Source organism: Cebus imitator, unplaced genomic scaffold (genome assembly GCF_001604975.1).
Source record: "Cebus imitator isolate Cc_AM_T3 unplaced genomic scaffold, Cebus_imitator-1.0 Scaffold231, whole genome shotgun sequence".
Classification (NCBI taxonomy): Eukaryota; Metazoa; Chordata; class Mammalia; order Primates; family Cebidae; genus Cebus; species Cebus imitator.
The window spans coordinates 695,889-714,705 of NW_016107546.1; the positions used below are offsets into that span (position 1 = coordinate 695,889).

The 18,817-nt window shown below is 40.9% G+C and overlaps 1 protein-coding gene across 4 annotated transcripts in view; it reads right to left on the bottom strand.

Annotated features, from left to right (window-relative positions):
• Window positions 1-18,817, bottom strand: part of PPIL6 (peptidylprolyl isomerase like 6) — a 42,195-nt gene that overhangs the window by 20,517 nt on the left and 2,861 nt on the right. For 2 of the 4 annotated variants that reach the window (XM_017497413.2, XM_017497412.2), the window contains exons 2-6: window positions 16,954-17,049; window positions 12,302-12,490; window positions 8,196-8,258; window positions 7,943-8,090; window positions 504-560 (exon numbers count right to left, since the gene is read on the bottom strand). In XM_017497413.2, the coding sequence (XP_017352902.1) occupies window positions 504-560; window positions 7,943-8,090; window positions 8,196-8,258; window positions 12,302-12,490; window positions 16,954-17,049 (553 nt within the window). The remainder of the gene's footprint in view (window positions 1-503; window positions 561-7,942; window positions 8,091-8,195; window positions 8,259-12,301; window positions 12,491-16,953; window positions 17,050-18,817) is intronic. The other 2 variants (XM_017497414.2, XM_017497415.2) reach the window with 1 other exon arrangement.

The window sequence follows — 18,817 nt, forward strand, 5'->3', positions numbered from 1 at the left end:
GGGAGGGGTGTGCCACCAGGCCCAGCTCATTTCTGTATTTTCAGTAGGGGTGGGGTTTCGCCATATCAGCCAGGCTGGAACTCCTGACCTCAAGTGATCCGCACACCTCGGCTTCCCAAAGTGCTGGGATTATAGACATGAGCCACCACACCTGGCCACCTAACATCAATGTAAATAGAATGACTATCAAGGTACCAGTTCTAAGTATGAGCACGGGAAATTACAAGCCTTAAAAATATAAATTGCCATTGACTCTATAATCCTAATTCTGGGATTTATCCTAAAGAAATAATATCATTAGGCAAGTGAAAAAAATATGTATATATGAAGCTGCTCTGGTCTGGCCTTAGGGTGCGCTTCCCTCCACCTGCTCATTTTTAACTCTTACTTTTACTGTAAGTATTGTCCCCAGTGGTATCTTATTTGTAATTGTGAAACTGTCCAGTCCTGTTAAGTTTAAGTAATCAGCTAATATATAACTAACAAAATTTAAAGATACACACCTTCAAATGTTGGTCCATAAATCGACTCTCCATTATCTCCTTTTCCAGACACTATATCTGAGAAATAACAATAAATAAACGTTTGAATTTTGAGACAAAAAGACTTAGGACATAGTAATGACAGGGAAAAAATGATGCTTTAAATGATGATTCCAAGGCTGAGGTGGGATAATCACTGGAGCCCAGGAGTTCGAGACCAGCCTGGAACATAATGAGACTCCATCTCAATTTAAAAAAAATAAAAAAAAAAGAATAGGCCAGGTGTGGTAGCTCACGCCTGTAATCCCAGCACGTTGGGGGACCAAAGCATGAGGATCACCTGAAGTTAGGAATTTGAGACCAGCCTGGTCAAAATGGTGAAACCCTGTCTCTACTAAAAATATAAAAATTGGCCATTTGTGGTAGTAGGCATGTATAATCCCAGCTATTTGGGAGGCTGAGGCAGGAGAATCACTTGAACTCAGGAGGCAGAGGTTGCAGTGAGCAGAGATCACACCATTGCACTGCAGACTAGGCAACAACAGTGAAACTCCAACTCAGAAAAAAAAAAAATACAATATGATTCCACTTATACCAATGAATAGAGTAAGTTACCTAATTGTTCAATATCTATACCATGAAAATATTACTATGATAATTTCACTTATATTTTGTAATCACTTTTACATTCATAGATAATGCAAACTTTTGAAAGGATAAAGCATTAAATTATAATTGTGGCCACAATTTTCCAAAAGTGTATTTACATAAATTCTGCTTACTTCCTAAGTTATTCCACAGTCCATTATACTTTTCTGAGATCAAGATTAAGCTGAAAGGCTAAAACAGGAAAAGCGAGTTCTTTTTAGAATACGTATAAAAGATAGAGCTAAGTGAGGTGGATCACACCTATAATCTCAGCACTTTGGAGGCTGAAGCAGGCAAATCACTTGAGGCTAGGAGTTTGAGACCAGCCTGGCCAACATGGTGAAATCTGCCCCTACTAAAAATACAAAAATTAGCTGCGTGTGGTGGCAGGCTGAGACACAAGAATTGCTTGAGTCCACGAGGCGGAGATTGCAGTGAACTGAGATTGCGCCACTGCATTCCGGCCTGGGTGACAGAGTAAGACTCTGTCTCGAAAGAAAAGAAAAAAACAAGAAAATGAATTAAAAAATAGGTGCTGCAAACAGAATTCATGTTCAAAATTTCATATCCTATAGTGATAACTATTTACCTAGTGTATTAGAAATAAAGTTTCCCATAATGGAACAAGGTTTTTTTTAGGTATTCATATGATATGTATATTTTGGTTTAGGCAATGCTCCCACTATAAAAAGACTCCATGTCCTCGTCCATGAATAAGTTATTTTTTATCTATCCACAGCTAAAAGAGGAGCAAAGATAACGCTAGTGAAAAGAGCAGGCTCTGAGATCTGTCCTCTCTCCCACCATCCTCCCCATCAGAATCTCTCTACTAACTTCAGATCTCTACTCCACTCCTTCCTTGAATACAGTGCTCAATAAATATTTATTGAAGGACTATGTTTTTTAAAGTCAGTATGAGCAATTTACCTATAACAAAAGTGTGTGTGCTATTTTTAAAAGAAAACTGATGCAACACCAAGTATTTAAAGAGAATTTATCCCAGAAAGGCCATGCAGCATTTAAATTATACTACTCATCAATTAACTCAGAAGTTAATTGATAAGCCTTAAGTCTCCAACCCAACTCACCTAACACACAGCCATGGTTTACTATACAGCCCCAGGCAGCTCTGGAAAGGAAGTTGTCAGGGCTGAAGGCTAAATCTGAAAATGGGGAAGCTGAGGGCCCCCCAGCACCAATTCCTTCAGATCGTAGAGGTTGTTTCACTCAGGGAAATCTGCCCAGGTGGTCTTCTCCCTGCTAACTTACCTACCCATTGGTCCCACTCCTTTGCCCCCTCCCTCCCACACCCACCAATATTACTCTTGTCCTCTGCTTCAGATCTCCTAGGTGAATATTTTATATTGACACCATTTCAATTGTATTTACTATTCTTTTTTGTGGCCATAGTCCACCCTCTTGAATTCAGCCTTATATACCTGATATTATTTCTATACGTCTGACAACAAATTCAGAGATGCTGGATAGTGGTTTAAAGCAAACTTTAAAGTCAGATGATTTTGATTAAAATGTTGATGTCCGTTACTTTTTCCAAGCCTGTTTGCTCATCTCTATAAACAGGGATAATGGTAACTGCCTCACAGGTAGCTCTGAGGATGAAATGAAATAACACAGGTAGAGCACTCGGGCAGTACTTGGCAGTGTCATGCCCATACAGCATCACATGCTTCTAGAATGCCCCTCTCATTATCATCATCTTCATCATTCTGCTAAATATGATGATAATAATAAAATGCATTAAATTTATCTCAAAAGATCCTTCTGGACTCACACTGAAGAAACGTCTTATGAAGAGAGGAAATGTGGTAACGGCCTTTGGTGTTCTAGTTCTACTTGATAACATAAACAACTCATTCTGGAGAAAAACTCTGAATGTACAGAATGTGGCCAGGTGCAGTGGCTCATGCCTGTAATCCCAACACTTTGGGAGGCTGAGGTGGGAGGGTTGCTTGAGGCCAGAAGTTCAAGATCAGCCTGGGCGATACAGTAAGACCCTGTCTCTACAAAAAATTTTTAAGAATTAACTGGACATGGTGATGTGTGCCTGTAATCCCTGCTACTTGGGAGGCTGAGGTGGGAGGAATTCAAGGCTGCAGTGACAGCTATGATTGTGCCATTGCATTCCAGCCTAGATGACAGACTAAGACCCACCCACCTATATTCCCAGCACTTTGGGGAGGCTGAGGTAAGAGGATTGATTGCTTGAGTTCAGGAGTTCAGGACCAGCCTCGGCAACATATAGAGACCTTGTCTTCACAAAGAAAAAGTTTAAAACTTAGCTGGGCATGGTAATGCGTGCCTGTAGTTCCAGCTGCTTGGGAGGCTCAGGTGGGAAGATCCCTTGAGCCCAGGAGGTTGACGCTGCAGTGAGCTGTGATTGTGCCACTGCACTCAGCCTGGGTGATAGAACAAGACCCTGTCTCAAAAAAAGAATGTGGGAATGCCTTCATTTCACTCAAATCCATTCTAATATACACTGGGGATGGACCTTATAAATATAAACATACACACTTGGTTAGAACCCCAGTAGTTAGGAAAACACAGAAAAGTTCTTCATTTAGACAATTACTTTAAAAGTCATGTGAAAACTCCTACTGGAAAGAAATCCTATAAATGTAAGTCAGATGGAAAGCCTGAAGCAAATTAATTATTTTGTAATGATTGTGAAAATTCACATGAATGAAATGTTTTATGAGTTATAAACATTGTGCTTATCAGTGGCTCATTCTTCTGCTTTATTTGTTTTTACTACTTTCATTCATACCTCTTTACCTTCAGCCAACTCACACCATAGCAGCACTCATTCTTAAAGAGAGCCTCTGGACTATGGATTTCCACTTTTTTTAAAACAAGGGAACACTGAAGTAAGAATTATGTAGGTTCTCTTTAAGCAATAATATATGAGTTCAGCTGGAAACAGTGGCTCAAGCCTGTAATCCCAGCACTTTGGGAGGCCAAGGTGGGCACATCACTTGAAGTCAGGAGTTCAAGACCAGCCTAAACTGGTCAACATGGTGAAACCCCAGCTCTATCAAAAACAGAAAAAATTAGCTGGGCATGGTGGCACATGACTATAGTCCCAGCTACTAGGGAGGCTGGGGCAGGAGGATCTGTTGAACCCCAGAGGTGGAGGGTGCAGTGAGCTGAGCTGGTGTCACACACTCCAGCCTGGACTATGGAGCAAGACTTTGTCTCAAAATAATAATAATAATAATAATAATATAACATATGAGTTCAATAGGTATTTTTTTTTCCTAAATCCGGTTAATATTTTCCTCTATCCATTTCAAAGTGTGTTGGATGTATAGGTGAAATGAAGTGTATTTCTAATATATAGGTAGGTTTAATTGTTAATAGTTTGGTAACTGTTCTGTGACTAATGGGCTACCGGAAAATGAGTCTTTCTTAAGTGTTTGAATTTTCTTACTGGAATTATTTGGCAGGTTCTGGATATCCTTACCCAAGATATATCTTTTAGTCTTATGTAAAACATGATCCTTTTTGTGTAAAAAAGTTCATTTCATTTTCTTTGATTAACAAAGAGTTGGTATCGATTTTTTTTTAGATCCTTCTGAAGGAAGTAGGCCTCAAGGGAGCCCGAGGGGGAATCGAACCAAAGTGGTGTAACGAGTTGATATCCTCTTTAACCTTGTAATTTAAAAATGCAGAGAATGTATGTTTCCTGTTTAACTATCTATTTTTATTCTTTCTCTCTTTCTTTATTTCTTCCTTCTTTTCTTTCTACAAGTATTTGTTAAGCACCTACTATATCTCAAGCACTGTTCTAGTTCCTGGGATACCATAGTGAATAAAATAGATAAAAATTTCTGCCCCCACAGAATTTAGAGAAATAGACAATAAACAAAAGAACTAAGAAACATATGGTTGCGTGTCTAGTGATGAAAAGTGCTAGGAAGAAAGATAAAGCAGGGTAAAGAGTAGGAGGGTGGCAGGAGCGGAGTGTGTGGAGAGGAAGATGGCAGTTTCATACATGGTCCAGTAAGGCCTTGCTGAGATGAACTCTGGGCGAGAATCAGAAACGGGGTGAAGAAAGGGATACCTGGAGGAACAGCTGGGTGGTGTGTGCCCAGGCAAAACAAGCAAGGCCTCAGGGCCCATGCATGCTTGATGTGCTTAGGAGGCTGCCAGAGGCTGGTGTGTGCAACAGAGTGTCTAAGAGGTCAGAAGATGAGCAGTGGGGGGAGGAGCAGGCAGTGTTGACTGGGTAGAGCCTGTTAGTCCCAAAGGGCAAGCAACAGTGCCTGAAAGCAACCTAAGGCACAGCACAAAACCATGTTTAGCCTCTGTCCTCCAAAATCCTGCACAGTCCTGTGGTATCAGAGGCATGTGAACCAGAGCAACTCCAACTTGAATAGGAGATGCGTAAAATGAGGCTGAGACCTACTAGGCTGCATTCCCAAATGATTAAGGCATTCTAAGTCACGGGATGAGATAGGAGGTGGACACAAGGTACAGGTTATAAGGACCTTGCTGATAAAACAGGCTGCAGTAAAGAAGTCGGCTAAAACCCACCAAAACCAAGATGGCGATGAGAGTGACCTCTGGTTGTCCTCACTGCTATACTACCATCAGCACCATGACAGTTTACAAACGCCATGACATCAGAAAGTTACCCTATATGGCCACAGAAAGGGAGGCATGAATAATCCACCTTTAGCATATAATCAAAAAATAACCATAAAAACGGGCAACCAGCGGCCCTTGGGGCTGCTCTGTCTATGGAGCAGTCATTCTTCTGTTCCTTTACTTTCCTAATAAACTTACTTTCACTTTACTCAACAAACTCGCCCTGAATTCTTCCTTGTGAGAGATTCAAGAACCCTCTCTTGGGGTCTGGATCCAGATCCCTCTCCGACATCTGGAGGGAGAGAGTATGTTTCTTTCCAGAGCTTGGTACTTTCAACACACCAGGTCATTGAATCCTTACTACATCCTGTAATCTTCTTATCATTATCCCCATTTTATGATTAAGAGACTGATTCAGGGAGGCCAAGTGGCTTATCCATGGTGGTATAACTTTCATGAATCAGAGCTTGGATTTGAATCTAGCAATCTAACTTTTTCCCAAACCGTCCTTAACACTGCTGCCTCACTAATTGAAAACATGACCCAAGATCAGTTGCACTTTACTATTGGGAAATTTTACTTTAAATAAAAACACAAACAAATAATATGACCTACTTTTCCCAGATCTTGCAAGGGTGGTAGGAGCTAAGCAAAAACAAAAATAAAACAAAACAAAAGAATACAGCATCTGAGTCCAGGTGTGGTGGCTCACACCTGCAATCCTAGCACTTTGGGAGGCAGAGGCAGGGGAATCACTTGAGGTCAGGAGTTCAAGACCAGCCTGGCCAACACGGTAAAACCCATCTCTCCCAAAAATACAAAAATTAGCCAGGCATGGTGGTGGTGCATGTCTGTAGTCCCAGTTACTTGGGAGGCTGAGCTGGGAGGATCACTTGAGCCAGGAAATCAAGGCTGCTAAAAAAAATCAAGGTACTAAAAATGTCAAGGTACTCAAGTTGAGGTACTAAAAAATACTTAAAAAAATACAAAAATTAGCCAGGCATAGGGGTGGATGCCTGTAATTCCTGCTACTCGGGAGGCTAAGGCAGAAAGAATTGCTGGAGCCTGGAGTGGGGAGGTCGCAGTGAGCTGAGATCACGCCACTGCATTCCAGCCTGGGCAACAGAGTGAGATTCTGTCTCAAAAAAAAAAAAAAAAGCAAGAAAAACAAAAAAAAACCCAGCATCTGAGAGTCTAGCACATGAGAGTCAACAGTGAACTCAGTGTCAGGAGCCCTAAAACCAACAGGCCCCCGGAAGAAATGTTTTACACTAACCAAAAATGGAAAACCATCTCAATGTTCACCATTGGGGAATTAATTAAAGTTGTATAGCAATATGATAAAAAAAACTTGGCAGACCTAAACATTTTGTATGTTTATGTTTGTTAACACAAGAAGATAGATACCACATATTAAGTGGAAAAACACAATATGGGAAAACATTTAAAAGTGAGGTTAGATGACAATATTTGTGATATGATCTCATTTTGGAGAACCAAAGGGAAAATGCTTTAACATGCAGGATGCTTGGAATATATCTATATTTTTCTCCTCATCAGCCTCAGAATGTCCCAAATCATATACAAAAAGGTAAACACTAATTTAAGCTTCTACATTTGTCATCGAGTTCAAGCAAATCTCCTTCGAAACTAAGACAATTATTTGTAAATTGCTGCCTGGCTGTTCCCTATGGAGTATCCCCCAAAATTTAATTTCGTGCTTTTAATCAGACTATAAAAAACCAAAAGCCTGACCTCAAAAGAAAGAGAAAATAGAAACCAAAATCCTTTATACATTACTTTTTACTTGTAACAATGTAACATCTTTGGTAAGAAATAAGTTGTTTTCCATTTATTCTATTTTTAAATTCCCACTCTTAGTACACCTATTAAAACCACTGTATTTCTAGGTACAAAAATTTAGATGAGCATTTGAAATTGCATTTTGGTAAAACAAAATGTTTACCCTACTCTCCTATATCATTTCTGAATGTGGAATATTCCTGGTAACATAATTTAGATTTATTTATTTTAATAATTAAGGTGTTTTTAAAAGAATACAAATATCTTACTTCATTATTTGTCTTCATTTAAATATAATTTTAAGTATATCTAAATCTACACACATTTCATAAAGATAAAGAAAGGTTTGGACTGTCTCATTTGATATTGCAATTAAGTTGTTTTTAAGATTTTAAACTCACCCCCTCCTTGTATCCAGCCATTTCGTACTATTCGATGAAAAATGGAATCTTTGTAATGTAGCCTTATGCCACTTTGAGAAAACCCTGCTTTTCCTGTGCATAAGACCTGAAAATTTTTACATGTTTTGGGACACACATCACAGTATAGCTACAAAATAAAGACAAAAGGTTTCAAAGATTAAATATTTAATAGCCCAACAGTTATAGAACCTACCCCCACAGATGTATTTTTAAGAAAAAAAAAAGGTCTTACCTCAAAAATCAATCTTCCAATTGGAGAAGAATCAATACAAATGTCCAAAAACACAAAATTGTGCTATGAAGATAAAGACAAAAATATAATGCAGGTCTATGTCTTAAAAGAAAGTTTTTAGAAATTACCAAAAATATAGCAGATACAATATTTTTAGTGATAAGATTTCAATAACATTACTAATGGATAATATAACAGTAAAATTAAGTGAACGACTATATTAGTTTATTTCATTTTATCAAGCTTTTACAATCCACTTCACACATTTTTATTTTTATTTTTATTACTGTATTTATTTGTTTATTTTTGAGACAGGGTCTGGCTCTGTCCCCCAGGCTGGGGTGCAGTGGCACCATCTTGGCTCACTGCAGTCTCGACTTCCTGGGCACAAGTGATCACTTCAGCCTCCCAAGTAGCTGTGACTACAGACATGCACAGCCAGCATGCCTGGCTAATTTTTGTATTTTCGGTAGAGATGGGGTTTCACCACATTGCCCAGGCTGGTCTTGAACTCCTGAGCTCAAGGGATCTGCCCGCCTTGGCCTCCCAAAATGCTGGAATTATAGGCATGAGCCCCGGCACCCATCCCATATTATACATCTTTAAAATCCTTCAGTAGTGAAAGCTCTGGAAAACATTAACCTATCTCACAGGAGTGAAACACATGGCCTAGATATCTACTACATCACAACTAGGGGTGTGGAAATAGCCACACCTAGTTGGGGGAAGAAAACAGACCAGGGATTCTTCTCTACTTCTCTTCTTTCCTGAGTACTTTTGGGAAAGATCCATCATGAACACCATGGATTTGGTTACTGTGTGTCCCGGATTTTTGGAGACAGCAAAGATCAGCTAACCAGAGCCAGGCCACATCTGTTCTGAGTGGGAAAATCAGGTCCCTGTATCCACAGCAGGTAATAGCACCAGAGGTCGGGAAAAGAAGGATGCTGGGCTTTCAAGTTATGTTCAGTAACACTCTTCACGTGCACAGGTGCCCCCAGCTTATTTTCACTTGATATCCTTTCTGGTAGAGAAAAACATTTGTGAGACCTTGCCTAGCCCTATAAAGAGGCATTAGAAATGAAAATGCTAGTTTCAACACAATAGTATTCATTTAGGAGCCAAAGCATATTTAATGGAGTACATTTCAAATCTTGGGCACCATTCTCCTACATTAAAATGCCACCTTGGCTCATGTCTGTAATCCCAGCACTTTAGGAGGTCAAGGTGGGTGGATCACTTGAGCCCAGGAGCTTGAAACCAGCCTGGGCAACATGTTGAGATCCTGTCTTTACAAAAAAATTTAAAAATTAGCTAGACATGGTGGCATGTGTCTGTAGTCCCAGCTACTCGGGAGGCTGAGGCAGTAGGATCACCTGAGCCCAGGGAGGTTTGAGACTGCAGTGATCCATGATCGTACCACTGCATTCCAGCCTGGGTGACAGACTCTATATCAAAAAAACAAAAAGAAAGAAAGAAAGAAAACCACGTTATTGAACAAGGTGCATAATTTATCCTGCCCTCTTTCTTAGGAATCTAGGAAATGAATGAAATTAAATGCATCATATTATTTTATGTCACTCTAACTTTTTTTAAAATTAAAAGACTGAAATAATATGGTGCTATCTGGCATCTAGCAATGAAGTATTACATTCACACTAATTATAATTAATTTGTGCCTCTCAGTGTCTGTACAAGTTCTTAATTACAAAAGAGACTAGCCTTAACTAAAGACTGGGAGGCATAATATAGTAAACTTCAGAGGCTCAGGATGATAAAGACGATATATTGGTAATCATGGTTGACTCAGGAAATGGACTTACTATCCATCCAGACACCATTAAACTTCCCTGTGCATCAAGATATTATCTTTATGAGGTAGTCCAGAGCAGATAGTTCTGAAAATGCCAATATAAGAGTTCAAATGACTGTAACGCAAAGTAATGTACCAGTCACCTAGCAGCCAAACAGGCAAGCATATTTGTCTACCATATCGTTCTAACCAGAAGTAAACAAATCCTTGGGTTTTATTTAGCAAGAAAAGCCCACCCTCTGTGCAAAAAAAAAAAAAAAAAAAAANAAAAAAAAAAAAAAAAATCTAAGGATTGTCTCTGGAATCAAGGTCCTCTATCCTCACTGCCTCAAATTTCAGGCTTTCATTATGTCCAGCTCATGCTGCTATAGCTGCTTTCCAATTCCCTGCTGCCAAGCTCTCCCCTTCTCCAGCCTACTTCTGCACAGACCTAAACATTTTTTCAAAAGAGCAAAGAGGGCTGGGCGCGGTGGCTCACGCTACAATCCTAGCACTTTGGGAGGCCAAGGCGGGTGGATCACGAGGTCAGGAGTTCAAGACCAGCCTGGCCAATATGGTGGAGCCCTGTCTCTACTAAAAATACAAAAATTAGCTAGGCGTGGTGGCTGGTGCCTGTAGTCCCATCTACTCCGGAGGCTAAAGCAGAAGAATTGCTTGAACCCGGGGAGGCAGAAGTTGCAGTGAGCTGAGCTTGCACCACTGCACTCCAGCCTGGGCGACACAGCAAGACTCTGTCTCAACAACAACAACAACAACAAAGAGCAAGGAGGATTACATTATACTCTTCATGGAAAGCTTGGTTGGTTCAGTTTTCTTCTGGATAAAATCTAACTTCTCCGTTCAGATGCACAATAAATCATAATCTGGCCTCAAACTTTTGTTAGGATGTATTGGATTTTTTTTTCCTAATTAAAATCTGAATACCCTTCCCATCTGGGGAACTCCTTGCAGGGTCCCACCACCTCCACTAGATCCTAAAGGGGCCAGATTCTCCCTCTCCCCATGCTGAGAGCACCAGGTTTTGGGAATATAACCTAGGCTTGCCAGCTAGGTGCTCCTGCCTGGGCTTAGGTCTCTAGGGAGTGATGATGCAGACACTGGAGTGTTTAACAGTTAATCTCGGTGAAGGAAGTGGTGTGGACAAGGGCCAGCAGTGCTGTGCCAGTTCCTTGGCCACACATCCCTGCGGTGTGACTCTGGCCACGTCTTCCTGCTGCCAGGCCTCGTTGATTCCTGCCTGTTTTCCAAAGCTGCTGTCCAGCTTTCCTGTCAATTGTGAGATAACCAGTATCCTTTCAATACACACCTTTTCTCCTTCAATCAATCAAAGGAGCTTGGTAATGCTGGCACCAAGAATCTTGACTGAAACTCATTTTCCCAGCTTCACTCCCCACCAATTGTGACCTCCTTGCTGTCCCCCTGCCATTCCCAGAGGATGTACTGCTAGACTCCTGACTCTGTGGGAATTAACCATTTGAACATTAAATTCCTCCCCGCATCCCAGAGTTTCTAGAATTTTCAAAGTGCACTGTTTTTTTTTTCAATCAAACATTCACTGAGTACCTATTATGTTTCAGGTCTGTTTGAGCAGTGCTTCAACAAGGATGAATGAGACAAGGCCTTTGCCTTTGCACAGCTCAGATCACCAAGTCACTGTGGGCACAGGCTGCCATGGGCATGAAATGATTTTCTGCATGATGTAGTCGTTGCTACAACAAGGTTTCCGAACAGAACTGCAAAGTCCCTCCAAACCTATCGCCATCACATCCTGATACCTGTCTCTCACCTCTGGACCTTATGCTTCATGACTATCCTCTGCCACTAGAAACCTCCCCACTGGCACAGCCTGTCTGGGCCTGCTCTTGCCAACTATGTGTTCATGCTCTAACATGTCACCTTTCTTCAATCAACTTGCCATTCTCTTAGCTCTTGCCTAGATATGGGACAGTCTTAATTCAAATATTTTATACTCAAGATGAATGGAAGACAGGTTTGACCTTCTCTGAGGTGGCAGTCTTTATATTTTAAAATGGGTAATTCATGCATATGCATCTTTAATGGGGAGAAGAAATGTTTGCCCAGAGATGATCTCCCTGTGCAGCCCACATGCTGTGAGATACACTCGCTTTACATACTACCATATAACTTTTTGCAACTGGAACTGGAACAAGACTTTAAACTTAGGCTCCTACCTTTTTATAATCTCCTTCATTAGGATACCAATAATTAAGGCTGAATCAATATAAAGGGTCAAAGATTCCATGATTTTTCTTTAAAAATTAGTGTAACTTGCCTTGGTGTCTCTTAAGAATTTAGTGGAAAAATCCTCAGTGAGTGCGTCATAAAGTGCAGAGGGTTTAACATCAACTATATCCCACACCTCGTGGGCCCATTTCTGCAGATCCAATGCATCGCCCAGGAGCTGACCATTAACAAAAGATATCACGGAGGAAGAATATTCCCAGGTTTCATTTTTCAGTTCCTGTAAGGGAAACGGACAAAAAAAAATTTAAGAAGTTGGGGGAAACTTGCTAAACTCATAAGCCAGAGCTTGGGATCAACTCTAGGTCTGAATTTGTCAACTCTTGGATTGAATCTTTTAAAAATATCTTTTTATTTTCCTTTAGAATTTTTCTCTCAGAATTTAAGAACATTTTTAAAGAATCTTACGTCACTAAAAGCAAATGATCTAAAAAGTAATCATAAAAATGTTACAAATGAAAAAACAATGTATCTGAGGAATGCCAGCCCCTTTAAATTATCATGCCCAGAAAGGCATTTAAAATGCAACAGCAGTTACATCTCACTCCACCTTGAGCTAAATAATTATCTCCACTCAATATATGGACTCTAGACTGACACCAAACGTCACAACATGTCATCCACCCTATAGTTCAAGAACGTATAGCCAATCACTAACCAATGTTACTTCTGTAAATCAGTGACAGTTCCTGACCAACAGCTTTTGTAGTCACCTGCTCTTCTGATTCATTCTTTTTTCTTTAAACACTTGAGCTTCTATTTTGTTCTCTGCAGCACTCCCCAAGGCAACCTGGAGGTGTGTCCCCGGGCTGCAGTCCTCAACCTTGGCCCAAATAAGCACTCTATCTTAATTTTGTTTCAGCTTTTTCCTTTTAGGTCAACACACTAATAGAAGATAAATGGTAATCTGGTAATAAAAATCATCGTGAGCCTGGCATACTTGTATATGAACTTGCAAACAAAATTCAGTCTGTCTTCATGTCTAAAGCACACTTTACTGTGTGCATACTTGGAAAGGTTAGGGGTTCCAGGTAAGACATGGGTTTCAATGCAGAGGATTGGGAAAATGCTTTTTGCATGGGGTTGGGGATAGGGTTAGGAAATGCCTTATGAGGGTCAACAGGGATTTCTGAAGCACAATCAGGGGCAGTAGGGAAGAAAACTCACCTTCCTCAGCACTGTGTTTCCAGCCCCTCAAAATGCAGTATGTTAGTATTTTCATCAACACAACCTTCTAAATCTCCAGTGGGCTTGAGGGACATCCCCTCTGAGGAGATCTGGTTTATTATTACCCAGAGCCAGCCAGGCAAACCATGAATAATTTGGAACAGCCATGCTCAAACTTTAGTGGGCAATGAGAATCACTGATTCTGAGTTCCCTCTCCTGCTCCCTGCATATTCTGATTCTAGGATGGGGCCTGAGTATTTGCACTTATTTATTTTTTTGTTTTTTGGAGATGGGGGTCTCACTATATTGCCTGGGCTGGTCCTGAATTCCTGGGCTCAAGATCCTCCTGCCTCAATCTCCCAAAGTGTTGGGATTACAGGTGTTTGAGCTACTGTAACCAGCCAGAACATGTATTTCCAACAACCTCTCAGGAAGGGCTGGTGCTGCTGTTCTAGAGCCTGCACTTGGAGAAATACTAGTTTGGAGAACAATTCACATTCAACTTGCCCACTTGCTTCATTTTCCTCACTCAGGAGATTTAATATACTATCACTTGCTTCCTATGCCCTTGTCGAAACCTGCTTCTAGACAGGTAAGAAAATTGTTTATGCTGAACTGATAAATCACTGATAGGCCCTATGGGTCAATACTTCCTGGAGTGTTTATCAGTGATATCATATTTTACAGGACCCCAAACTTTCTTTTCTTTTTTTTTTTTTTTGAGATGGAGTCTTGCTTTGTCGCTCAAGCTAAAGGCCAATGGTGTGATCTCAGCTTCCTGAAACCTCCACCTCCTGGGTTCAAGTGATTCTCCTGCCTCAGCCTCCCAAGTAGCTGGGATTACAGGCGCCCTTCACCATGCCCGGTTATTTTTGTATTTTTAGTAGAGACGGGGTTTTGCCAGGCTGGTCTCAAACTTCTGACCTCAGAGGATCACCTGTCTCAGCCTCCCAAAATGCTGGGATTACAGGTGTGAGCCACTGCACCTGGCTGGGACCCAAAGCTTTCTAAACAGGAGAAAAAAAATTTATCGTGGCTATTTTAACTAGCTTGTTGGGAGAAATGCAGTAGAAAGTACATTTTATTTGGAGGCTAAAGATGTAAATGCCTTGCTCTGTCTCCTCTACACGTAGGGAGGCATGCTTGCCTGCCTCAAGTGAACAGCATGGACCTGATGGCTTCTAGGGCCTTCTGCACTAAGAGTATGAAGCTGCCTTGTTTGGAGCAGAGAGACCTTCCCAATGGCCCTGAAGTCATCCCCTTAGGGTGACACTACATTTTGCTGAAGCCTAAGGCCAGTTGAACCTCATGAGTTGATTCAGAGAGATCTAATGTGCTAGGGAGCACTACCGAAGACACAAGACACAATGCTTACATTGATGAAGGAAAAGAAACTGCCCTCAGAAGGAAGAAAAGGTTAAGGTGACAAACAGCCAGAGGAGGAGGGGAGAGGAAGAAGAAAGGGAGGATAAGGAATATCACAGGTAGAAAGAAGCAGCAATGAGGAACTAGAAAGCCTCCGTCAAGACCCATGAGAAAGGCAGGAGGAAGAGAACACAAAACATTTTGAGGGAACCCAGGCTGAAAGGGGAGGGAAACTGGGGAATAGAATCCACACCAATCTCCTAGAGTCTGGTGGGAATGTAAAAGACGAGTGAGTGCAAACCACAAACCATGAGATCATAGCTTTCCTGCAGGTAGAGAGCATGACACTGGTAGGCCACATAATAAGTTTGATTATTAAGAATAAAATGTTGCCCAGGCTGGTCTTGAACTGTGCCTGGCCTTGTAAATAATAATAAAAAAAATTTTTTTTTTAAAGTATTGTTTTATGTTACAGTGACCCATAGTTCAGTTCTGCCTAGGACTATCCTACTTTTGGCACTGAAATTCCCACATCCTTGGAAACCCCTCAGTCCCAGGCAAACCAGGACCATTGGTCACCTGAGTTGTTGGAAAAATTAAAATTTATGTATATAAGCTGGGTACAGTGGCTCATGCCTGTAATCCCAACACTTTGGGAGGCTTGTTTGAAGCCAGAAGTTTGGGACCAGCCTGGGCAAAATAGCGAGACCCTGTTTCTACCAAAAAAAAAAAGAAAAAAAAGAATATGTGTGTGTATGTGTATGCATGTGTATGTGTGTTTGTGTTTGTCTGGAATAGTATCTGTCATATAATAAGCATCATTATAAGTGTTTGGTTCTATCTGAATTCCAGTTAAAATGTTTTAAGGTTATAAACATGTTAATGTTAACCAATGGTATTTTTATTCAGACTTGCACTGTTCATGTGACTGAACAGAGACTGAAGTGGTCTCATAAAGCCGCATTACCCATGATACTTAATCACAGGATCATGGGACAGCCTTGTGCAATCCAGCACAGAACAACTGAAACTGCTCTGGTCAAAGGAAATGAGGTTTCATTAGCCACAGGGGGGATAGGGTGGGCAGGGAAACTAGGACTGGGACTGTCTACAAGGCTAGGCCACCGGGGTGACAAGCATCCCACCCTCCGCAACATAAGATATTGCTAAGTCAGGATGCCACCTTAGTATCCTTCTTATCACACGCTCTAGGCAGCACTAACAACTGATCACATTGTCATCCAAGGAGAGAACTATCATCCCTGAACAAGCTCTGCTGGCCCTAAGGTGTGGAGTTTTCTGAGGATACAGGTAGAGGGGAGAAGGCAGAGAAAGAGGCTTCAACTAGGACAGGGTTGCCCTCTGGGAGCTCAGTGCCTATCATCAGAGCTTCCCCAGGCAACAGTCCCACAGAAGCCCCTGGCTGTCTCTGTGATGTACACCATCAACACTTTCCAGAGTTTAAGGACCAAGAGGACCACGCCACATTAACCTGAGTGCCAGGGTATGAGAGGAAGTATAAATGATGTGCAGGGAGACAGGGTAACTAACCATCCTCAGCGGTAAATGGCGCCATCGATCTTACTTTATCTCATGCTTTCCAAAGGAAAATCCTGTAAATGTTGTACTTAAAAAAAAAAAAAAAAAAACAAACAAACAAAAAAAAACAGCTTGGTAGCTGGGCGCAGTGACTCACGCTTATAATCCCAGCACTGTGGGAGCCCAAGGTGGGGTAAGTGCTTGAGCTGAGGAGTTTGAGACTAGCTTGGGCAACATGGTAAAACCCCATCTCTTAAAAGAATATAAAAATTTAAAAAAAATACAAAATTAACTGGCATTGTGGTGTGTGCCTATAATGCCAGCTACTTAGGGGGCTAAGGCAGGAGGCATGCTTGAATCCAGGAGGTTGAGGCTGCAGTGGGCCAAGATTGCTCCACGGCACTCCAGCCTGGGTAACAGAGTGAGACCCTGTCTCAGAAACAAAAAACCCAGCTTGGTAAACAATATAATTTAGGAAAGGTACATAATTTAGAGAAATAAAATCTAGTTACACTAAAATTACTCTTTCAGTTTTTCTAAAACAATGCATAAATAATTCAGGCAAAACTTGGCTTGTTGCCTATATCCCCGACACCCCAAATATCCTTTACCCTTTTTTTCTCCTGTAGATATTGATGCCATGCAAATTCTTGAAGAGGAACTAATATAGGATCTTCAAATTTGGATGGATGATTATTCTTCAGATTCTGGGTTTCAAAATAGAATTATTTTAGAGTTAGCTCTCTTTTAAAGTCAAAATCATGTCTCCCAATTTTTACAGGGTTTCCAGAAGTTTTATACAACACAGACTTAGGCCATGCAGTCTGACTGGGATACTCCTTGTTTGTTCTCAGAGGCCCTTGTGCTTCCCTCCAAGTTGCTCCCTGGGCCAGGGGGCTTATATGTATAAGTGCCTTGAAGCCAAGAACTATGTCTTAGAGGCTGGGTGCAGTGGCTCATGCCTGTAATCCCAGCACTTTGGGAAGCTGAGGTAGGTGGATCACCTGAGGTCAGGAGTTCAAGACCAGCCTGGCCAACATGGCAAAAACCCTGTCTCTACTAAAAATACAAAAAATTAGTCAGGCATGGTAGGTGTGTGCCTGTAATACCAGCTACTTGGGAGGCTGAGGCAAGAGAACCACTTGAAACTCAGGAGGCAGAGGTTGCAGTGAGCTGAGATTATGCCACTACACTCCAGCCTGGGCACAACAGAGTGGGGCTCTATCTCAAAAAAAAAAAAAAAAAAAAAAAAAAAAAAAAAAAAAAAAAAAAAAAAAAAAAAAAAAAAAAAAAGTATGTCTTAGTCTTCCTATATTTCCACCTGCCACAACCTCTGGCACATAGTAGCCAATCTATACATAGCAACCGAATAAACAAAGGAATAACTAAATGGGTTAACGCCAATAGCTTTGTGATCTGCTGTTTTCTCTTAGGACTAGTTTTTCCCTAAGTTAAACTCTTGCTAAACCTCAGTGGATCTATAGATACTTTATGTATAACTAAAATAGATAAATAAATAAATGTTCTTGCTTTAATTCACTGATGTATGGGGAATGACCAAAAGGATACTGTTGTGGTTATACCTCTTAGGAAAAAGTGAAGTAAACACAAAATCAGTTTAGGTTTAGATACCGATTTTGTTTTAGTTTGACACGGATTGTGTGTAGGAATCAGAGAAAATTCTTACTGGTTAGCACTCCAGGCTTGGTTCCTGATGTTAGTTATACTTTGTCTCCCTCTAAAGCAACAGAAGGCAGGTGAGGCATTAACAGGCCCCTTTTCTGAGTGGGTCTGGGAAGTACATGGACCAACGGGAAAAGCAACAGCCGTTGCAGGTGGCACCTTCCCTGCTGGGGACAGTGCTTGGAGGCCCTGTCTGGTCCAAAACGGGGTGCTGGCCTGGCATACGTCTTCAGGGGTGAGTATTCCAAGTGGATAAAACCAGGATGTGAGTGAGACCCACTTTGGGAACCCTCAGGAAGAGGGCAATGACAATCAGGCCATTTCCTCCTGTCCTCAAGCAACAGGTGACATGTCCTGTTTCTCAGTTCCAGTGTCTTCTCAGTTTGAGGCAATACTATACTGCAGGTGGACTGCTATTTCTAACAATCTAGAATAAACTATAAATCCAACAGTTTTCAAATGAAACACATGGTCTTTTTAATAATTTAGTATTTGTTATAAAATGGACTGCATTCAAATTAAAATGTATACAATATTCTTACTCTCTACAAATCTCAATCTTTTGTGTACATATTTATGGGGTAGTGATGTCTCAATACATATAATGTATACTTATCATTAGTATATCCATCATCTCAAACACTTATTATTTCTTCATGAGGGAACGCTCAACACAAATCTAAATCTTTGTCAATTAATCAGGCAGGTGGGATTGCTCATAAATGATCAGGTTAAGAATATATTCAGATATTCTTTATTAAGACAGAACTAGACGTTGGACATTGTGGCCCA